At 40.8% G+C, this 22,247-nt stretch overlaps 1 protein-coding gene across 1 annotated transcript in view; it reads right to left on the bottom strand.

Moving 5' to 3' along the window:
- The window catches only part of LOC102415829 (ubiquinol-cytochrome-c reductase complex assembly factor 1), a 96,060-nt gene extending 83,966 nt beyond the window's left edge, over positions 1 to 12,094 (bottom strand). The window contains exon 1 of the mRNA XM_025263584.3: positions 11,934 to 12,094. Within this exon, the coding sequence (XP_025119369.1) occupies positions 11,934 to 11,957 (24 nt within the window). The 5' untranslated portion in view covers positions 11,958 to 12,094. The remainder of the gene's footprint in view (positions 1 to 11,933) is intronic.
- Positions 12,095 to 22,247: the final 10,153 nt, after the last annotated feature.

The following is a 22,247-nucleotide window of genomic DNA, read 5'->3' as shown; positions in this document are numbered from 1 at the left end:
AATACTTTGGCCACCTCATGTGAAGAGTTAACTCATTGGAAAAGACCCTGATGCTGGGAGGGATTGGGGGCAGGAGGAGAAGGGGACGACAGAGGATGAGATGGCTGGATGGCATCATCGGTTCAATGGACATGAGTTTGGGTAAGCTCTGGGAGTTGGTGATGGACAGGGTGGCCTGGTGTGCTGCAATTCATGGGGTTGCAAAGAGTCGGACACGACTGAGCAACTGAACTGAACTGACTGAAACCTCTATGATGCTCATTTTCCTCTTAACAATCATTAGTAATATTTATTGTTGCTGTTTAGTCTCTGAGTTGTGTCTGACTCTTTTGCAACCCCATGAACTGTAGCCTGTCAGGCTCATCTGACCATGGGATTTTCCAGGCAACAATATTGGAGTGGGTTGCCATTTCCTTCTCCAGGGATCTTCCTGGACTAGGGATCAAATCCACGTTACTACTGTTACTATCCCACGTATATGGATAAAGAAATGGAAGTAAGGATAGGATAAGTAACTTCCCAAGATCATATGGTTAATAAATGATGGGATTAAGATTTGAATCCAAGCAGCCCAATTCCTGGATTCAAGCTCATTTATGGAATGAAAAGGTAAAGGAAATATCTCCAAAGTCCTAGCTCTAACACTCTGTGACCTAGTCTTGAACCAATTAAAATACAGCATAATACTATGGGAAGAGTCCTGTACTTAGAAAGCACTGATTTGACTCACAGCTCCACTGTCAGTGAACTATGAGTCTTCACTGCCTCTTCTATAAAATAAATGAAAATCCCTACCTTTCAGGATTTTAAGGGGAAAAATATACTTTGCAATATGTCCAACTCAATAAAATATTACCTTGAAGCTGAATCTCCATTTCCTCATGAGTAGGCAGGAAGGGCCAGGGGTAACGGGGAAAAAGGTGTTAAGAATTTTAAACCTAGAGATGCTTTCCAAAGTATCTCATTTCTAAAACTATGTAACTGTTTCTAATAGGCTACTCACAGCAACTTATGTTTCAAATGAAAATTAAAGCTTAAAAACAGGATTTTATTTCAGCAGAGGTTTCACCTGCTGGAATTGTTTTCAAATGAGATACAATTATTGGCTTCTTGTTTTCTAATAGCTGACACATTTACCAGATCATTCAGTGTCAGACAGTTCCTTTCCTAAAAATGTAAATATGTGGTAAGATGAAACTTCAGCAGATTCAGGCCCAAACACAGGGGGCGGAAAGGCTAAGAGGAAATCTCAAGTAGAAACAATGCAAACTTTCGGAGTTTCTGAAGAATTTCATCATATGTTTTCCAACGTCAACAAAATTTTCTCTAATATTTGATTCCATTTGGTCTCATGCCAATACTACTTCTTATTAGAAGAAAGGAGCAATCAGCTCTGTCCTTTCCTTCTCTAATCCTATAACAGTAGTTATTTGTCCAAATCCTTAATTGAAACTGAGGTGTCTGAATTGCAAGCCTACCATTAAATAGCTATGTGACCATGAACCTGTTACTCAACACTCTGGACCTCCGTTTCCCCTATGTAAAAGTGAAAATAGGGACTTCCCTGGTGGTCCAGTAGTTAAAAATCTGCCTTGCAATGCAGGGGACTTGGGTTTGATCCCTGGTCGGGGAACTAAGAATCCAAATACCATGGGGCAAATAAGCCCATGCGCCACAAATACTGAGCCCATGCAAGCCTGTAAGCTGCAACTAGAGAAGCCTGCCTACATGCAGAATGAAAGATCCCGCATGCCACAGCTAAGATCCGACACAGCCAAATAAATAATTTTTCTTTTCAAGTGGTAATAATAAAAGCTACCTCACAGGAGTATCCCAAGGACCACTTGTAAAAGCACTTAAGTAACACTAAAACACACACACAAACGCTTCGTTACTGCTATTAATAACGGTTACTGGATTATGTAAGAAACTCCTCTTTCCCCAGCAAATTATCACAGCAGCAAGAACCATCTTCTTAAAATACTGTTTTGAACCTGGAATTCCCTTTCTCAGAAGCCTGCAGTGCCTCCAAGTACCTCTGTAGTCAAACACCTGATCTTTACCGACTGGACTCTTCTAGACCCATCAATATATTTACATATCCTGCCCTGTATTCTCCACTCAGCAGTTCCAAAACCTGACTCATATTCCCTGCTTTGAGAATTACTGCTCCTCTCCACACAAGCTAATCCCTGTGCAGTCAATTCCTCTGAGACTCTCTTCTTCACTTCTACCCAAACCATGAGCTCATTTGCTTCAACCTAGATGCCAAATTCTGGTTCTACTGGGAAAAGGACCTAGTAGAATCCTTTTCCCTTCCCATCTCTCCCAACACTTCATTTATAAATATATAAATCTGTGGAGTACTGATCATCCTCTTATAGGTACTAATACATTAGGTCTACAACAATTAGCAAACTTCAATTCTCCTAAGTTCAGAAAACAGTTCCAGTGATTTAAAATTATTATTTTAACTTAGGATAATATAAATACCATTATAAGTGGGAATTGGTTTTATCATCCTTTTGTGTCATCAACATTTCAAAACCAAAATTTTGAAGATAGGTTTTATGTTTGCATTTCTTGTGTATTTGCAATTTGCAGGTGATTTTACATTGTATTTCAAAATATTCTGACACATTAGCTCTTTTTCTGACTACACTTTAATCAACCCACAAACTGTTTCTTCATGTGGTTTTAAAGACACACAGTATTTTACTTTGCTCACTCATGAGCTGTGAAAAGACTTTACAGATAGTCGATTCTCCTACTCCCCATAGTTACGTTTTACAAAGTGAACACAGAGTTAGCAAACACTGAAACACTGCTCCTAGGAGAAATAGAGAATTAGGTTCCTGCAAGCCTCTGGTCACAACGTTTTCATCAATCAATATTTGATCTTGTTTTATGTGTTTCTGTTTAAAGACACCTTATTTAATACTTGTTAATTCATTATGTCAAATACGTTGGTTCACTAACATTGAACTCACAGCGAACAGAACTATAACTCACTCCTGAATAAAACTTCTCTAACACAGGAATTTTCTCCATAAGAAACATCACAGCCTTCTTGCACTTAGCAATACTAGACAGCACTTTAGCACTACATGTGGGACAGATTTTACACAGGCAAATCAGGAACAAAAGCACAAAAATGCAAAAAAAAAAAAAAAAGTCACTAAATAGACTATGAGAAGGATATCTGTTTACAGTATAAGAGCTGAAACAGAAAGTCAAAGTATCACCTCAGCTAGTAATACAAAAGTTACAGCCAAATTTTTCACCCCTCTGCACATGTCCACAAATAACTGCAGAAGCACAAGTATTGATTTGGGTTACAAATAAATTTTACCAAGTATGTAAATTCACAAATGCAGCATTTGAGCAAATCAGTAAATATGTTAAGGATGAGGGGTTGGGTTTCTATTGGAGAAAGGAGTTAACCTATGAAAAGGCAAAAGGACAGAATAAACCCTGTGCTACTGGGCTGGATTTAGAGTAACTGCTATGAGTTTTTAATATAGAGAGATAAATAAAGAAATCAATATATATGTGTATTTATGTATATGTATATTGTTGTTATTTAGCTGCTAAGCCAAGTCTGACTCTTTTGTGATCCCATGGACCACATCCCACCAGGCTGCTCTGTCCATGGGATTTCCCGGGCAAGAATACTGGAGTGGGTTGCCATTTGCTTCTCCAAGGGATCTTCCCAACCCAGGGATCACAGCGTGTCTCCTGCATTGGTCAGCGGGTTCTCTACCACTGAGCCTTCAGGGAAGCACATGTATATGTACACACATACATGTATTTCCTACCCCTGTACTGATAAAGCCTGGAAGCAATGAAACCCCAGTTGCAATGACTACATATAACATCCAAACTTGGCTTCCAAACAGCAATATTTATTAAAAGGAGCCAGTCTTCTCTGGAGAAAAGTTGAATCCTGAATGGGCTTGAAGCTCCTCAAACCTTATTCGCAAATGTCTGGAATTATTTGATCTGTCTAGCAGTTCCTTGGAAGATTTCATCCGTCCAAGAGCAACTCTCCCAGTATGAAAACCATTTTCCCCAGGAGCTCCCCAGGAGCTATTTGTTTGTTGTTGCTGTTCAGTCACTCAGTCATGTCCAACTCTGCGACCTCATGAACTGCAGCATGCCAGGCTTTCCTGTCCTTCACTATCTCCTGGAGTTTGCTCAAACTCCTGTTCATTGAGTCGATGATGCCATCCAACCATCAAAACAGAGGCAACTGTTTAACTTTGTGACTTCCTGAGGCAGTAGATAATACTTGGGAAAATAATAGGCTAACCAAAAGTTTAAAGGAGAATCAAGGGAATGAGATATTCATAGGGGCCTTGAAAAGCTCTGACACATTCCTGGGAATCTGAAGGCCATGTGGATGCTCAGGTCTGTGTACACACCCAGAAAAGTAAAGACCTGAGACTGCCCTAAAGCTCTCATCTCCGGTTGACCCTGAGGTACCGCACAAGCAGGAAGTGAGGGTTAAGGCAGAACAGTCAAATGACCAGCAGAATATTGAAAGCATGCTCCAAAATGCACACAGAGCCCCTCAACAAATACTGAGAGACTTACTGGTTCCAGGCATTTAAGGAAATCTCCATCCAATCATTACTTGACCACTAAGCTAAATGAACAGAGAGCATACAACAAAGAATACAGACTTGACAGAATTAATTCAGAGAAGTCACTAAACAGAAAAGTAACAGCAAACTCTGGGGAAAGTCCTGATCTCCAGAGCTGCTGCATAATATTATTTAAAATGTTCAGTTTTCAACAAAAAGTTATGAAATACAATAAAACAAAAAGTATGATTCATACAAGGGGAAAGAAAAATCAACAGAAACAGCCCCTGAAGAACCCTAGACATTAGACAAACTAAACAAAGACTTTGAATCAGCCATTTAAGAAATTTAACATCTAAAGGAAATCATGTCTAAAGAACTAAAATGAAGTATGAGAACAGTATCTCACCAAATAAAGAATATCAATAAAGAGAAATTTTTACAAAAAGCCAAATAAAAATTCCTGAGTTGAAAAAAAAATTAAAAAAATGAACATGTCACTAGAGAAGTTTAACAGCAGACTGGAGCAAAAGAAAGAATCAGTGACCTTAAAAATATATTGAGATTATCCACCCAAGAAACAGAAAGAAAAAAAATTAAGAAAATTTAACAGCGCCTCAGAGAGCGACCATCAAATGTACCTATACCATCAAACATACCAACATTAAGTATAATGGTAGTGTCAGCTGGAGAGGAGAGAAATTTAAAGAACAGGAAAAAAAAAAAATGTGAATACTGGCAGAAAATATGCAAAATTTAATGGAAAACAATCTATAAATTCAAGAAGCTCAACTAACTCCAAATAGGACAAATGCAGAGAGAGTCACAAATTAAAATATCACAATCAAGTTGTGGAAAGCTATAAATCTTGGAAGCAGTTAAGAGAAGGCACTAATTGTGTATGAGATCCTCAATAATATTAATAGCTATATTTCTCAAAAAACATGGGGGCCAAAAGGCAGTGGGATGAAATACTCAAAATGTTGGAAGTAGCAGAGGGGAGAATGCCAAACAAGAATTCTATACCCAACAAAACTATCATTCAACTGTGAAGGAAAAATTAAGAATTTCTATATAAACAAAAACTGAGAGAATCTGTCAACAACAGACCTGGCCTACAACAAATACTAAAGAGAGAACTTCAGGCTGAAATGATACCTTTGACAGTATAGAAACTCAAACCCACATGAAGAAATAAATTGCACTAATAAAGGTAAATATTTGGATAAATTTAAAAATAGTATAAATATTTTGCCCATAATTTTCTTACTTTCATTTTTAATTCAAAAGACACTGCATAAAACAATAATTATAAATCTGTACTGAAGCGCACACAATGTATAAAGAGGTAATTTGAATGACAATACTGGCACAAAGGCAGAGGGAAGTAATGAAGCAATATCAAATCGTAATTTTTATATATTATTGAAATCACACTGGTATTTAATTTAAATTGTTAGAAATTAAGATATTAATTGTAATTCCCAGAGCAAACACTAAGAAAATAACAAAAAATATAGTAAAACCTTATATAAAAATTAACTCAAAATGGATCTAAGACCTAAACATAAGGTCTAAAACTATGAAACTCTTACAGTAAAACATAAGGGAAACATTTCATGACCTTAGATTGGGCAATGATTTCATAGATATATTACCAAAAGCAGAGGCAATAAAAAATAGTTAAGTTGGACTGCATTAAAATTAAAAGCTTCTGTGCATCAAAGAATACTATCAGTAAACTGAAAAGGCAACCCATGGACTGGGAGAAAATATTTGCAAATCATATACCTGATAATGGACTGACTAAAAACATAGAGAATTCAGACAATTCAAAAACAAAAAAATAACCTGATTTAAAAAAGCAGGCACAGGGCTCCCCTAGTGGCTCAGTGGTAAAGAATCCACCTGCCAATGCAGGAGACACAGGTTTGATCCCTAATCTGGGAAGATCCCACATGCCAAGGAGTAACTAAGCCCATGAGCCACAACCACCGAGTCTATGCTCTGCTGCTGCTGCTGCTGCTAAGTCACTTCAGTCATGTCCGAGACTGTGCAACCCCATAGACGGCAGCCCACCAGGCTCCTCCGCCCATGAGATTTTCCAGGCAAGAGTACTGGAGTGGGTTGCCACTGCCTTCTCCACAGAGCCTGTGCTCTAGACCCTGGCAACTACCGAAGCCCCTGCACCCTAGAGCCCATACTCAGCAACAAGAAGCCACCACAATGAGAAGCCCACGCACCGCAACTAGAGTAGTCCCCGCTTGCCACAACTAGAGAAAGACCATGCACAGCGAAGACCCAGCCAAAAATAAATAAAATTTTAAAACATTAAGAAAAAAAAGAATCCGCCAGCCAATGCAGGAACACAGGTTTGATCTCTGATCCAGAAGACCCCACATGCCTTGGAGCAACTAAGTCCATGCACCACAAATATTAAGCCTGTGCTCTAGAACCTGGGAACCACAACTGCTGAGCCCATGTGCCGCAACTACTGAAGCCTGTGCACCTATACCCACGCTCCACAAGAGAAACCACTGCAATAAGCAGCCCATGCTCTGCAACACAGTAGCCCCCCCAGCCACAGCTAGACTAAGTCCACATGCAGCAGTGAAGACCCTGAACAGCCAAAAATAACTAATTATTTTTTTAAATGGGCACAGAACTTGAACAGACGTTTCTCCAACGATATACATAAAGGCCAATAAGCATACAAGAAATATGCTTAACAGCAGTAATCACTAGAAAATAACCAAAACTGTAAGGAAGTTTCCTCTCATATCCACTATGATGGCCACTATGATTTAAAAAAAAAAAAAAAAAGGAGAGTGAAAAAGCTGGCTTAAAACTCAAGGTTCAAAAACTAAAATCATGACATCCAGTCCCATCACTCCATGGCAATAGATGGAGAAACAATAGAAACAGTGACTTTATTTTCTCAGGCTCCAAAATCACGGCAGATGGTGACTGCAGCCATGAAATTAAAAGACGCTTGCTCCTTGGAAGAAAAACTATGACAAACCTAGACAGCATATTAAAAAGCAGAGACATTACATTGCCAACAAAGGTCCATATAGTCAAAGTTATAGTTTTCCCAATAGTCATGTATGGATGTGAGAGTTGGACCACAAAGAAGGCTGAGCGTCAAAGAATTGATGCTTTTGAACTGTAGTTGAAGACTCTTGAGAGTCCCTTGGACTGCAAGATCAAACCAGTTAATCCTAAAGGAATCGATCCTGAATATTCATTGTAAGGACTGATGCCGAAGCTCCAATACTTTAGCCACCTGATTCAAAGAACTGACTCATTGGAAAAGACCCTGATGCTGGAAAAGATTGAAGGCAGAAGGAGAAGGGGATGACAGAGGATAAGATGATTGGATGGCATCACCAACTTGATGGACATGAGTCTGAGCAAGCTCAGGGAGTTGATGATGGACAGGGAAGCCTGGCATGCCACAGTCCATGGGGTTGCAAAGAGTTGGACATGACTGAGCGACTGAACTGAAATAATAAAAAAAATTAAAAAAAAAAACAGAAAATAACAATGTCAGCAAAGATGTGGAGAAATTTAAACCCTTGTGCTTTGCTGATATAAAATAGTGTAGTTTCAGCAATTTCTACTATTGTCAAAGAAAACTAAAAATTATTACCAATGTCCAGAACAGCTCATAAAACCATAAGAAAGTCCCAGTGTACTACTTAAATGTTCAGTTCCTCTGCTAGAGCTACTCAGCAACAGTAATGTTTCAGTTTACTCCTCCTTCCCAAACCCACTGGTGAAGAAGGGTAAAAACTGGTCAAAAAGACAGAAAGAGGAAAAAGTAAGGTGAGACTAATGAGAATGTTCCAGGAAAACTACCTTTCAGTGGTTCGATTTTTTTTATCTGCAAAATGAGGAGATAATAGTGCCTACCTTTTCAAAGGGCTGTCATACAGATTTAGTTAAGTTCACATATATAAAGTATTTAAGAGTGATTACCGCATAGTAAACACCCTATAAATATTAGCTATCAATATTATTGCTCGAGAAATCACAACTTCTTGTTTCAACTACAACCTATATTTCAGTTCTCTCTCCTGAACACCAGATCTCCAGCTGCAAAAAAGAAAAAAAAATCTCCAGCTAGATTTTCTCAGTGAAGAACACTGCTATGAACTCACTCATCCTAGGCTGGCCTGGAACTCACTGTTAAGACTCTTCCCTCTTCTTTATCCTTTACATCTAACTCTCACCAAGCCCTGCAGACTCTCTCTCCTCAGTATCTCTTGAAACCACCCCTTCTTCTTTAACCACATTGTCCCTGCCCCCTTAGTACAGGCCTTTATCACTTCTTCCAGGATTACTTAAGTAGTTTCTCACTGACCATCGGGACTCTAATCTAATCTCAGCTCTCTCTGACTGATCCATCTGTTACATTCATCCCTGTTACAAGGATCTATTAAAACAAAAATCTAGTAGTAAACATATAAGTGCTTACTATGTAGAATTTTTTCTTACTTTTTTGTACTTTCAAAATAAAATTTTAATTTCAATTTAAAAATGAGAGGAGAAACAAAGTGTTCCCCCTGATCAAGGGTGGTTGGAAACAGGCAGACAAACACAAGAAAAGGACTGAAAAAAGGCACAAAGAAATTTGGGGGAGTGACAGATATGTTCATTAATTTTATTATGATTATGACTTTTCAGGTGTATACCTGTATCAAAACTTATCAAATTATACAATTAAATAAATGTGGTTTACTGTATGTCAATTATTCAGTTTCAAAATTTTAAATAAGAAAAAAGAGTAAATACATTAAAAAAAAAAACCTTTAAAAATAAATCCTCCCTTTGTTTAAAATATTTCAATGGCTGCCCTCTGCCTTAAGATAAATCTCCAGCTCCTAACACTGACATGCAAGGTAATGCCTCCTCTCCTGCCATTTCCCTACAAGGGCCCCTAAGTCCAGCCAAAGAGATTTACTTACAGCTCCTTGACTGTCTAGCAAAGTAACACAAGCTAATGCTTCTGCTCTATGCCCTTTCCTCTATTCCCCATCTAATGCTCTCTCATTAAGTATCTAAATGCTCATCTTCAGTGTGGGTTAGCTGCCTTTCTACTCTGCTACCAGAGCACCTAGTTCAGACTTCTATCACAGCATTTCAAGAACTGTATTAGTAGTTTTCTTTTTTGTCCCTAGTAGATTATAAGCATGAGAATAAGGTCTATGTTTTCGATTTTTGGCCCACTGGAGAGTTCCCAGGATGTAGTAAACATTCAAAATAGTTGCTGAATAAAAGGGAAGAAAAGCATTTAAAATATCACTTGTATCAACTGATTTTCTGATCAACCCTATCAAATTTATCCTTCAGAAAACCTGATGCTCAGAGAAATTAGTTGACTTGCTCAGGGCCATACCCATAGTTGGTAATGGGGCCAACCTTTCAAACAAGGCCCTTCTAACTCCTGCTGCTGCTATGTCACTTCAGTCGTGTCCGACTCTGTGTGACCCCATAGATGGCAGCCCACCAGGCTCCCCCGTCCCTGGGATTCTCCAGGCAAGAACACTGGAGTGGGTTGCCATTTCCTTCTCCAATGCATGAAAGTGAAAAGTGAAAGTGAAGTCACTCAGTTGTGTCTGACTCTTTGCGACCCCATGGACCACAGCCTACCAGGCTCCTCCGTCCATGGGATTTTCCAGGTAAGAGTACTGAAGTGGGGTGCCATCGCCTTCTCCATTCTGACTCCTAGACAGGTGCATTTTCCTTTTATTTGTGAATTTCTCACCACGCCTAACCTAAATGCCTCTTCAGCATAAGGGATCAATAAATATCTGCTACTTTCATGTTTACTGTCACTCTCTAGTCCCAAGTTGCTTTGTCACATACTGCACTTTAACACACGATAAGACTTCAAAGAATTACAGTATACAGTATAAAGTGAAAGAGACATTCCTTATCCAGTCTTGGTTTTTTACTTAAAAAGATGACTAGAAAGAGATAAATGGGGCGAGGGGAGATTCAACTAATAGAAGCAATTAGAGAGGTGGTTTCAATGGATGCTACCAACTAAGAAGGAATGAACCTGCAACTGTCCACAAGCTCAGCGGCAGGCTCAGCTGGGGCAGCCACCAACTTCCAAGAGGAGTCAAGGTATTCATTTCACATCTACAGCCCAACAAAATTCTCATCTTCCCCCCGGCCCCAAATATCCATCTTAAAAACACTTCTGACATCCTAGTTGCCATTTCTTCAGCAGTCCTCAGATCCAAATCAATTTCTGCCCTAGCATTGACAATTACTTCAGTGAGTGACTTTCTGTTTGAAGGAGCTACTCTTCAAACATTTACTACAGAACAACAGGGGGCACTGTACTTTGCTAGGCTGACAAGAAACACAAGACGTAAAATGCGGCCCATACAAGCCACATACAAAAAGATTAGAAACAAGTGTCCTTAATATCATAACTCAAGGGAAAGCCAGAGACAGGAATGCAAAAAAATAGAGGAAAACAACAGAATGGGAAAGACTAGAGATCTGCTACAAAAAAAATAATGCCCTTGACCCAGTTTTTTAAAGACTTGCTGAAAGTATAAACTCTCCCATCCTTCCATAACTAGGAACCAAGCTCTGTATCCTCCTAATTTTTGTTCTATTTAATTCCTAGAAGTAAGAATCCACTAGAAAGACAGGACTGAACCACAAGAGGTGCAGCAGCTTCCCATATGGGTGTTATTTAGTCAAGCGTATAATAGTTCTTCCTAACTTATTTCATTCCTTCCTTCAACATCCTACTCTTTGTGACCCCGTGGACTATAGCCCACCGTGCTCTTCTGTCCATGGGATTTTCCAGGCAAGAGTACTGGAGTGGGTTGCCATTTCCTTCTCCAGAGGATCTTACTGACCCAGGAATCGAACCCAGGTCTCCAGCATTGTAAGCAAGACTTACAAGACGCTTTACCGTCTGAGCCACAAGGGAAGTCTTGCGCCTAGGCACTCGGAAGCCCTAAAGTGACTTGGCCAAGGTCACCCTGTGCATTAGTGACAGAACAGGAATTAGAACGCGGATCTCTCTGTCTCCCTGAAGGGAAGGAGTTACAGGTGGTGACCGAGGAAAAGCAAGTTTCGTCAAATTTAGGTCTGAAGTCACTCTCCTCCCTTCTCCAAAGATGGGGAAGGCACGGAAAAATCGAGGGTCGGGGGAGTGGGAAGCTGCCTCAGTTTCCCCGCAGAAAGGCGGCCGAGTAGCCCCGCTACCGCACAGACTCCTCTCCTGCACTTCCGTCCAGTTGTTCCCGTCCCGCCCTCTCCAACTCCAACCCGGGAGTCCGGCGGGCGACCGCACATAATTACTCCTTCACTCACAAGGACTCGCACCAGCAACGCCATGTTTCTCGACAACCATTTCCGGGTGAAGGATGGGCTTCCGGAATCTCCGCGGCCGCCACCCCTCCGCTAGGTTGTCTTTTCGTCTGTTGGCGCCCGGCAACCGCAGCGCAGGCGCACAGAGGCCGCTGGGCGCACGAGCGCGCGATTTCCCCGCTGTGCACGAGAAGGTAGGGCCCGCGGCTGGACAGTCGGAACGCGAACGCGCGCCTCCCACTCTGTCTAGTCTCGGTCAGAAGCGTCACAGAGGCCCGTGTCGTCTCCGCAACACCAGTCCTCCTGTGACATCTGCCTCGGGCTTTTCGTAGCTTTCTCCTTAACCCGCCTGACTTCTCAGAACTTCCTTGTCGGAGTTCCTCTTTCCCAGACTCTGTCCCCACTAGGATTACCACCTTTTCACCAGCGGTTGAAAATTACAGGATCTTTGGGGAAATCCTAACACTAAGACTCCCTGAAACGAGCCGGAGGAGAAGGAGGGACATAGGACACGGCTGAGTCCTGAAATTCAGGGGAAGAGGGTGATCACATGCTGACTTGAAACCTGAGAAAGGAACGTTAGGGGTTTCTGGTTGGTTGGTTGCAATTGGGAGCATCTTTGAGTATTGATAGGAAATTATGATAAAGTTGAAGAAGATATAGAAGATGCAAGGATGCAAGACGTTTCCTCCGGAGGTGAGAAAGAATGGCTTTAGCCAGAAGACCTCTTACGTTCATTGTACTCCAGTAACATTAGAGGAGAGAAGGTGTGGGTATTCTTGGGGTTATGAGGGGCAGAGGGGCAGAATGTTGAAGGACTTCCTTACTTTTCATTCAGTCAACATATAGACCCATTGACTGTAGGCCTATGACCAGTTCATTGTGTGCTGGACCTAAGACAGGTGTGGATACCGGCTTCCTGGAGCTCATAGATGTGGTGGGAGGGCTGGGCACACAAAAGTAAGCCAATGAGAAAAATAAAATAGTTTAAAATTGCGTTAAGTGCTATGAAGGAAACAACAAGGAGCTTAACTAGAGAATAACATGGGAAACTACCCTTGATATGCTTTCTCCACTCAAGTGAGTGGTTTATGTGTTTGGAATTAAAAACAGTGGTATAGTGCTCCTACGGGCTTCCCTGGTGGCTCAGTGGTAAAGAATCCATCTGCCAGTGCGGGAGCCTCTAGTTCAATCCCTGGGTCAGAAACATTCCCTAGAAAAGGAAATTATAGCCCACTCCAGTATTCTTGCTTGGGAAATGCAATGGACAGAGAAGCCTGGCGGGCTGCAGTCCATGGGATCACAGAGTCGGACAGGACTTGGTGACTAAACAACAACAAAGTGCTCCTACAGGGAAGTTAGGCAAGTGGCACCACATATTATAAAGGATAAGAGCAATATTCTTGTGATACACACTTCAATTTTGCACTTAGATACACACTTCTAAAATTGAAGTGTATCTAAGTGTGATACAAAAACTATACAGGTTTGAAAAGTGAAAGTGTTAGTCACTCAGTTGTGTCCGACTCGTTGTAACCACACAGACTGTAGCTCACCAGGCTCCTTTGACTATGGAATTCTCCAGGCAAGAATACTGGAGTGGGTAGTTGTTCCTTCTCCAAGCGATCTTCGCCACCCAGGGATCAAACCCAGATCTCCAACATAGCTGGCAGATTCTTTACTGTCTGAGCCACCAGGTTTAAGTTCAAGTAAATAATTCACATAAGAGTTAATGAACTAAGATGTAGAAGACAAGAGAAAAGGCTGATATTTAATTTCCTTTCTTAAGGCTTCTATTTTCTCTTGGCAGAATTTTCTACTCAAAGGATGGAAGATGGTATGAGATTGTAGTTCAGAAGAAGAAAAGTTTAGCAGAGACTGAAAGAAAAAGGGGCCACTGAAATATGGAGGATCTAGTTGAAGTTTTGGCACCCCACTCCAGTACTTTTGCCTAGAAAATCCCATGGATGGAGGAGCCTGGTAGGCTGCAGTCCATGGGGTTGCAAAGAGTCGGACATGACTGAGCGACTTCACTTTGACTTTTTACTTTCATGCATTGGAGAAGGAAATGGCAACCCACTCCAGTGTTCTTACATGGAGAATCCCAGGGACGGGGGAGCCTGGTGGGCTGCCATCTATGGGGTCGCACAGAGTCGGACACAACTGAAGCGACTTAGCAGTAGAAGCAGTTGAAGTTTGTAACTCTGCTTTATAAATTTTAATTTATTAATTTTAAATTAAAAGTCAGATTTATACTTATACTCTCTTTTCTTAAAATTAGCATGTTACAGATAAAGTTACAGTCCCTTTTTACCACGACCTTGAATCCCAACTTTCCACCCTCTCTAAAATTGAATTCCCTTTCAGATTTTTTTAATGCTTGTTTTCACGTACTTATACATGTTTCCTTAGAAAATATTAGGTTGGGGCAAACGTAATTGCGGTTTCTGACCGTGATTTTTAAATCATTACAACTAGACTCAAACACAGCTTTATTAATCAAAGTGGGAACCATTACAATCAATATATTTTTGCCAACAAGAAATAAGTTTATTTATTCCTGTAGAGTAAAAATCTGTGCCTTGGGATTCAGTGAACTCTTGAAAAGCATTTTCTGCCTCCTGCTGGTTATGGAAGCATTTTCCCTGCAAAAAGTTGTCAAGATAGTTGAAAAAGTGGTAGTCAGTTGGTGAGAGGTCAGGTGAATACGGTGAATGAGGCAAAACTTCGTAGCATAATTGGTTCAACTTTTGAAGTGTTGGTTGTATGATGAGCAGTTGATGTTGTCATGGAAAAGAATTGGGCCCATTCTGTTGACCAATGCTGGCTGCAGGCACTGCAGTTTTTGGTACATCACATCGATTTGCTGAGCATGCTTCTCAAATGTAATGGTTTTGCTGGGATTCAGCAAGGTGTAGTGGATCAAACTAGGAGCAGACCACCAAACAGTGACCGTGACTTTTTTTGGGGGGGGGTGCAAGTTTGGCTTTGGAAAATGCTTTGGAGCTTCTTCTTGGTCCATCCACTGAGCTGGTCATCACCAGTTGTCATATAAAATCCACTTTTCATTGATCATCACAATCTGATCAAGAAATGATTCTTTGTTGTTGCATAAGAATAATAGAAGACAACACTTCAAAACAAAGATTTTTTTGATTTGCAGTCAGCTCATGAAATACTCAATTACCAAGGGTGCTTTTTTACCTTTCCAATTTGCTTCAAATGCTGAACAATGATAGAATGTTTGACACTGAGTTCTTCGGCAATTTCTCATGTAGTTATAAGAGGATCAGCTTCAATGATGCTCTTAGCTGGTTGTTGTCAACTTCCGATGACTGGCCACTACACTCCTTATCTTCAAGTCTCTCGTCTCCTTTGCAAAGCTTCTTGAAGCACCACTGCACTGTATGTTCGTTAGCAGTTCCTGGGCCAATGTGTTGTTGATGTTGAGAATTGTGACTGCTGCTTTACAACAGATTTTGAACTCAAATAAAGAAATCCCAATGCAGGGTGCCCAGGTTCAACCCCTGGTCAGGGAACTTGATCCCTAATGCCACAACTAAAGATCTCTTGTGCCACAACAAAGACCCAGGGCAGCCAAATAAATAAAAATGTTTTTTTTTAAAATCATACATTACAAATATATATGTGCTGAGTATTTACCATGATCCAGGCTCAGATCTAGATTCTGAAGATACAAAAGAGAATAAAACAAATTTCCTGCCCTCATGGAGATTATATTTCAGTGGAGAAGACAAGCAATAAGCAAATAAATATAATGTCAGGTATGGTAACTGCTAAGAAGGGGAAGAACAAAATATAATAGGGTGCTATTTTAGATAGAATGATCCAGTAAGGCCATACTGAATTTGATCAAAAATATGAATGAAATGATAGAGTGACCCATGTAAAAGAATATGCTGGGCAGAGAGAACAGCAAGTACAAAGGTCCCAACATGAGAGAATGCTTGATGTTTCCAAGGAAGAAAAAGGAGCTTATCATTGGCTGGAGCCAAATGAATAAGGAAGAGTATGATAAGAGATGAGGTTGACAAGATGGTCCTAGGAGCCAGATCCTGGGAAACCTTTTTGACCATGATAAGACTTTAGATTCTATTCTGTGTGTTATTATAGCTGCAGAAAAATCACTGGAAGGATACACAAGAAACTGGTAGTGGTAGTTATAGTGCCTGATTCTAAGAAAGAGGGTTAGGGGACTAGGATGTTAGGTCTAGAAGGGAGACATATTTTTTCCACCTATATCCTTATGTCTTGTTTGGACTTTGTACTGTATCTATATAATCCCCTTTAACATTGAAAGAAAAACATCCAAACCACTCTTAAAATCTTCTGCCCAAAAAAAAAATTTTTTTACTTGTTGGTTTTATGGGAAATACAAAGAAGTGAAACTTGGTCCTTGCCCTTAGCATATTATGATTGTGAAAGTATAACACATACAACAGTTTTTAAAGACAATGCCAAAGGATGACATTTTATTCCTATCTCACACCATGTGGAAATTAACTCAAAATGAATCATACATCTAAATGTAAAAACTAAGCTATAAAGCATAAGAGTAAGTCTTTGTGACTTTTTTTTAGGCAAAACCTCCTTAAATACAATGTCAAAAGCACACAAAAGAAAAACTAGGTAAATTGGACTACATGAAAATTTAAACTATTCATTGCAAAAGATACCATCAAGAAAGTGAAAAGATACAAATTAGGAGAAAATGTTTGCAAATCACCTATCTGATAAAGGATTTGTATCCAGAATATACAAAGAGCTATACAACTCAATACTAAAAAAAAAAATAAACACCCAGTCAAAAAAAAATGAGTAAAAGATTTGAACAGACATTTCTGCAAGGAAGATACACAAATGGTCAATAAGCTAATGAAAAGATGATCAACGTCATTAGGGAAACACATACACAACATAATGAGATACCACTTCACATCGCACTTCTTCTTCTTCTTCTAAGTCGATTCAGTCGTGTCTGACTCTGCGTGACCCCATAGACGGCAGCCCACCAGGCTTCCCCGTCCCTGGGATTCTCCAGGCAGGAGAATGTAGTCCAATTTACCTAGTGTGGCTATAATCAAGCAGATATGTAATACAGGTACTGGCAAGAATGTGAAAAACTGGATAACTCATGCATGGGATTGTAAAACTATACAGCTGCTTTGGAAAACAGTTCCTGTAAATTAGAAACATAAACTTAACGATTCTTGGGCATATATTTAAGAGAAATTAAAACATACGGGTGATGCTAGTGGTAAAGAACCCACATGCCAGTGCAGGAGACATAAGAGACTTGGGTTTAATACCTGGGCAGGAAGATCTCCTGGAGAGAGAAATGGCAACCCACTCCAGTATTCTTGACTGGAGAATCCCATGGACAGAGGAACCTGGCTTGCTACAGTCCATTGGGTTGCAAAGAGTTAGACACAACTGAAGCGATTTAGGACAGACGGGATGGGAAACATGTCCACATGATAACTTGCATATTTATTTTCATCACAAAATTATTCAAAGTAGCCAAAAACAACCTAAATATCCTTCAACTGATGAAATGGATAAATAAAATGTGGTATATCCAGAAAATGGATTATTACTCAGCAATGACAAGGAGCTAACTACTGATATACTTCAATATGGATGACCCTTGAAAACATTATGCTAAGTGAAAGAAGTCAGTCACTAAAGGGTATTGTATGAGTACGATCCATTTCTGTGAAATGTCCAGCTGCCCAATGCCATGGCCAATTCCTGAACTTTACCACCAAAATTAGTTATGAAATTTTTGATTTATTCCATCAGAATGGAATTCTCACCACTATTTTTTTGGTCGTGCCATGTGGTTTGTGGGATCTTAGTTCCCTGACCAGATATTGAACCTATGCCCCCTGCAGTAGAAGTACAGAGTTCTAACCATTGTACCACCTAGGAATTCTCTCATCATCCTATTCTTAAAGCATCCATTCATTCCTAGTACATTTGTCATTCTACCCCACTGAGACCTCCAGGCTTTTTATCTCTCCTCTTTACACAGTTGTCTGTCAACTTTCTCCCCTTTCCTCCTATCTAGCTTACATCATACAGTCTTGTCACTTTAATTGCCTAATTGTCTCTTGTCAGTGTAACTCCCTTGCTCAAAAGTCTTTCTCCCCACCCCATCTAGAGAGACTTCCTGCCTGTAATTGTCCATTTGTTCCATGCCTGCATCTAGATTATTAAGTTCTACTGGAGAAAACCATGCAAAGAGCCTATTGATACCACCAAATATGGATATCAACCTTTTTTATGCTTAACTCTGCTCTCTTCTCCAAAACTACTGTTTATTAATAACACTGTATTAGATTCCTAAGGCTGCCATAGCAAACAACACACACACCAGGTGGCTTAAAACAATGGAAATGAATTGTCTCCCAGTTCTGGAGCCTAGGAGTCCAAAATCAAGGTGTTGGCAGGACCACATTCTATCTGAAAGCTCTAGGGGATCTTACCTTGCCTATTCCTAGCTGCTGGTCATTGCTATAAATCCTTGGTGGGTTTTTTTTTTGGAGGGGGTGGGGGCAGGTGTTTGTTTTTATATTTTGGCTGCACTGCACTGCATGCCCGACGGTCTCCAACCAGGGATCCAATGAACCTAATCCTCTGCAGTGAAAGCACCAAATCCTAACCACCAGGCCATCAGGGAACTCTCGATCCTTGGTGTTTCTTGGTTTACAGCTTGCAAAACTCCAATCTTTGCCTCTGTCATCACTTGGCTTTCTTCTGTTCCTGTCTCTGTGACTCTTCTCATCTTGTAAATGCATGCGTGCCTGCTCAGTTGTGTCCAACTCTTGTGACCCATATGGACTGTAGCCCTCCAGGCTCCATTGTCCACGGGATTTTCCAGGCAAGAATACTGGAGGGGGTTGCCATTTCCTTCTCCAGGGGATCTTCCTGACCCAGGGATAGAATCCACATCTCCTGCATTTCAGGAGGATTCTTTTATCACTGAGCCACCAGGGAAGCCCCACATCTTATAAGTACTCCAATTAGAGCCCACCCTGATGATCTTAACTTGATTACATCTGTGAAGATCCTTTTTCCAGATAAGGTTATATTCACATATTAGGAGCAGGGAGGTTGGACTTTAACATATATTTAAATTTTTTTTCAGTCTTGACGCGTGACACATGGAATCTTAGTTCCCCAACCAGGGATCAGACCCGAGCTCCCTGCCTTGGAGGTGTGCAGTCTTAACCACTGGACCACTGGGAAGTCCCACTTAACATATTTTTTTGAGGGACACCATTTAACCCATACCAGGAACTTGTTTCACATTCCTTGACTCTGACCCCTTCCTATTGTCTGTAAACAATTGGCCTCACCTCCTGCTTCACAGAGGAAATAAAAATTAGAAGCCAACAGAAAGAAACTCAGCATCCCACCACCCAGCTCACAAACCTGCGTGTATCACATACATATGTCCTTTCTTCTACGTATCGTTTCATGGAAGAATTGCTCTTGTACCAATGGCTATTTTAAAGCCAACCTCGTAAAATTTCTTCAAATTTGACATGTTCAAAACTGACCCCACTATCCTCCTCTCAAAATCTGTTCCTCCTTCCGTATTCTTTCTTTTCATTGCTGTTGAGTGGCACACCGTCCCCTCAGTTTCCCAAGCTAAAAACCACAGGATTCATCCTTGACTCTGCTTCTCCCTCACACTAACCATCCCAACACTCCCCAAGTCCTGCTAACAGAGCAGAACCACAGTTCCCTTGGGTTTTGTACAGTGCATGTCTATTAATGAAGCCCACACTTGTATTTGCACTTAGGCACCCACATTGTATTCAACTGATTCTACTGAATTCATGGCTACCTACCGCACTGTCTCTTTCCCATCAGAAACTGTGAGATCACATTTCAGTTCTTGTACATGTAAGGTTGGTTTCATGCATTGTGATGCATAACTTGACTTTTCCCTCTGTCTATTTCATTTCCTTTGATTCAGTATATTATCTTACCATTCTAGTATCCTTTGGGATCTTTATTTTCTCTTTCATTCATGCATGGAGCTTGAGGGCTTGAGTATTGTAAGATAAGAGATTTCATGTAAACTGCTAAGGACAGTACTTGGTACATAATAAACCCTCAATAAACACTGTAGTTGTTATTATTATCCCAACACTGAGCACAGTTTTGGGTCACAGCAGACCCTCAATAAATATTTATTGGTTAATAAATGAATAGATGGATCAAAGATGTATGGAATGAATGAATAGCCCCTTTCCTGAATCCAAGGCCCATAAAATTTGATATTTTAAAAAATAATTTTATTTATTTTTGGCTGTCCTGGGTCTTCATTGCTGCACGGGCTTTTCTCTAGTTGCAGCAAGTGGAGGCTACTCTCTAGTTATGATGCCTCCGGGCTTCTCATTGTGGTGGCGTCTCTTATTTCAGAGTACAGACTTTAGAGAGCGAGGGCTTCAATAGTTGTAGCTCCCAGGCTCCAGAGTGCAGACTCAATAGTTGTGGTGTACAGGCTTAGTTGCTCCACAGCATGTGGGATCCTCCTGGACCAGGGATCAAACCAGTGTCTTCTGCATTGACAGGCAGATTCTTTACCACTGAGCCACTAGGGAAGCCCCCTAAATTTGATATTATTATCCTTCTTTTACGGTTAGAAAAACTGAGGCTCAGAGAAGTTGAATAGCTTGCTCAAAGTCATCCAGCTGGAAAGTGGTAAAACCAGAACTGGAACCCAGATCAGCCTGACTCCTACTGTATATGACTACTCTGCTTCCTCACATCCATATTCCGATCAGAAGAACCAATTGTGAGGCTGAGTGAAGTCTCAGACTTCCCAAGGTCGTGTGTTCCAGGCCTTAGAAAAGCTGATTCTCCAGCTTGTTGTGGCCCTGTGGCACAGGGATGTGGAAAGAGCCAAGAAATGGCATCGGAGGGCTGGGGGTCTCATCTCTTTCCTCCCCTATGGGCTTTCCATTTTCCCTGTCCTAAGCTATATGCTTAGCTATTTCTCCCTAGGAACTAACAGCAAGCTATGTCCCTAAGGAGATACTTTTAAGACCAGGAAGCCAAATCCCAGGAAGATAATTTGATTAATTTCCAAGACCAGGGTTAGTGGAACTGGATGTCCAGAAAAGTAGCAAGAATGATGCAAAGTATACAGAGACCTGCAGTTACTTCTCTGGTTTGTCAGTTTCTTCTCTGTAAAAATGGAGGTGGCTAAGATCAAGTGTAGTACGTGGGCTTCCCAGGTGGCACAATGGTAAAGAATCCGCCTGCCAATGCAGGAGACATAAGAGATGCAGGTTTGATCCTTGGGTCAGGAAGATCCTCTGGAGTAGAAAATGGCAACCTGTTCCAGTGTTCTTGCCTGAAAAATCCTATGGACAGAGGATCCTGGCAGGCTACAGTCTATGGGGTTGCGAAGAGCCAGACACGACTGAACAACTGAGCAAAGGAGTAATATTCTTTGCCCTGCCTGCTTCACAAGACTGTCTGAGGCACACTTATGATAACAGCTGATATTTGTGGCATCCCACCTCAGTGCCAGCTGTGTTGAGTGTCTTTCATATCCTAACAGTTAGCCCTATGAAACAGGTATATTGTTTTACCCTTCCCCTCTCTTTTCTTTTTCACCAAAGAGGAAATCAAGGTTGGTGGAATTAGGCTACTTGCCCAAGGCCTGTAACTTGAAGTGACAAAATCTTGAAATTTGAAACTGGGCTGCCCTTTGAGCCCATCAGTGCTGCCACAGCATGACTCAGAGTATTTGTGAACTCTAAAGAATGATATAATTCTTGTACCCTTTGGCTCGAGAATATCCTATACAAGTATGCAGCCTGTTATGATTGGGACTGGAGGTGGGTGCCTGGTGGCCATAAACGTCCGAGGAGGCAGTTCAATAAATCAGATTAGGATGGAAGGGCTGTTCCCACCCACAGTTATCTCTGATTGGCTCCTCATAACATTCAGTCCCATCATTACATGGCGAATAGATGGGGAAACAATGGAAACAGTGACAGACTTTATTTTCTCAGGCTCCAAAATCACGGCAGATGGTGACTGCAGCCATGAAATTAAAAGACACTTGCTTCTTGAAAGAAAAACTATGACACACCTAGACAGCATATTAAAAAGCAGAGACATTGCTTTGCCAACAAAGGTCCATACAGTCAAAATTACGGTTTTTCCAATAGTCATGTATGGATGTGAGAGCTGGACCATAAAGAAGGCTGAGCGTCGAAGAATTGATGCTTTTGAACTCTGGTGTTGAAGACTCTTGAGAGTCCCTTG

The sequence above is a fragment of the Bubalus bubalis genome, chromosome 14, assembly GCF_019923935.1.
Source record: "Bubalus bubalis isolate 160015118507 breed Murrah chromosome 14, NDDB_SH_1, whole genome shotgun sequence".
Lineage (NCBI taxonomy): Eukaryota > Metazoa > Chordata > Mammalia > Artiodactyla > Bovidae > Bubalus > Bubalus bubalis.
Note: the sequence above shows the minus strand (reverse complement) of the source record. Positions and strands in the feature narration are given on the sequence as shown.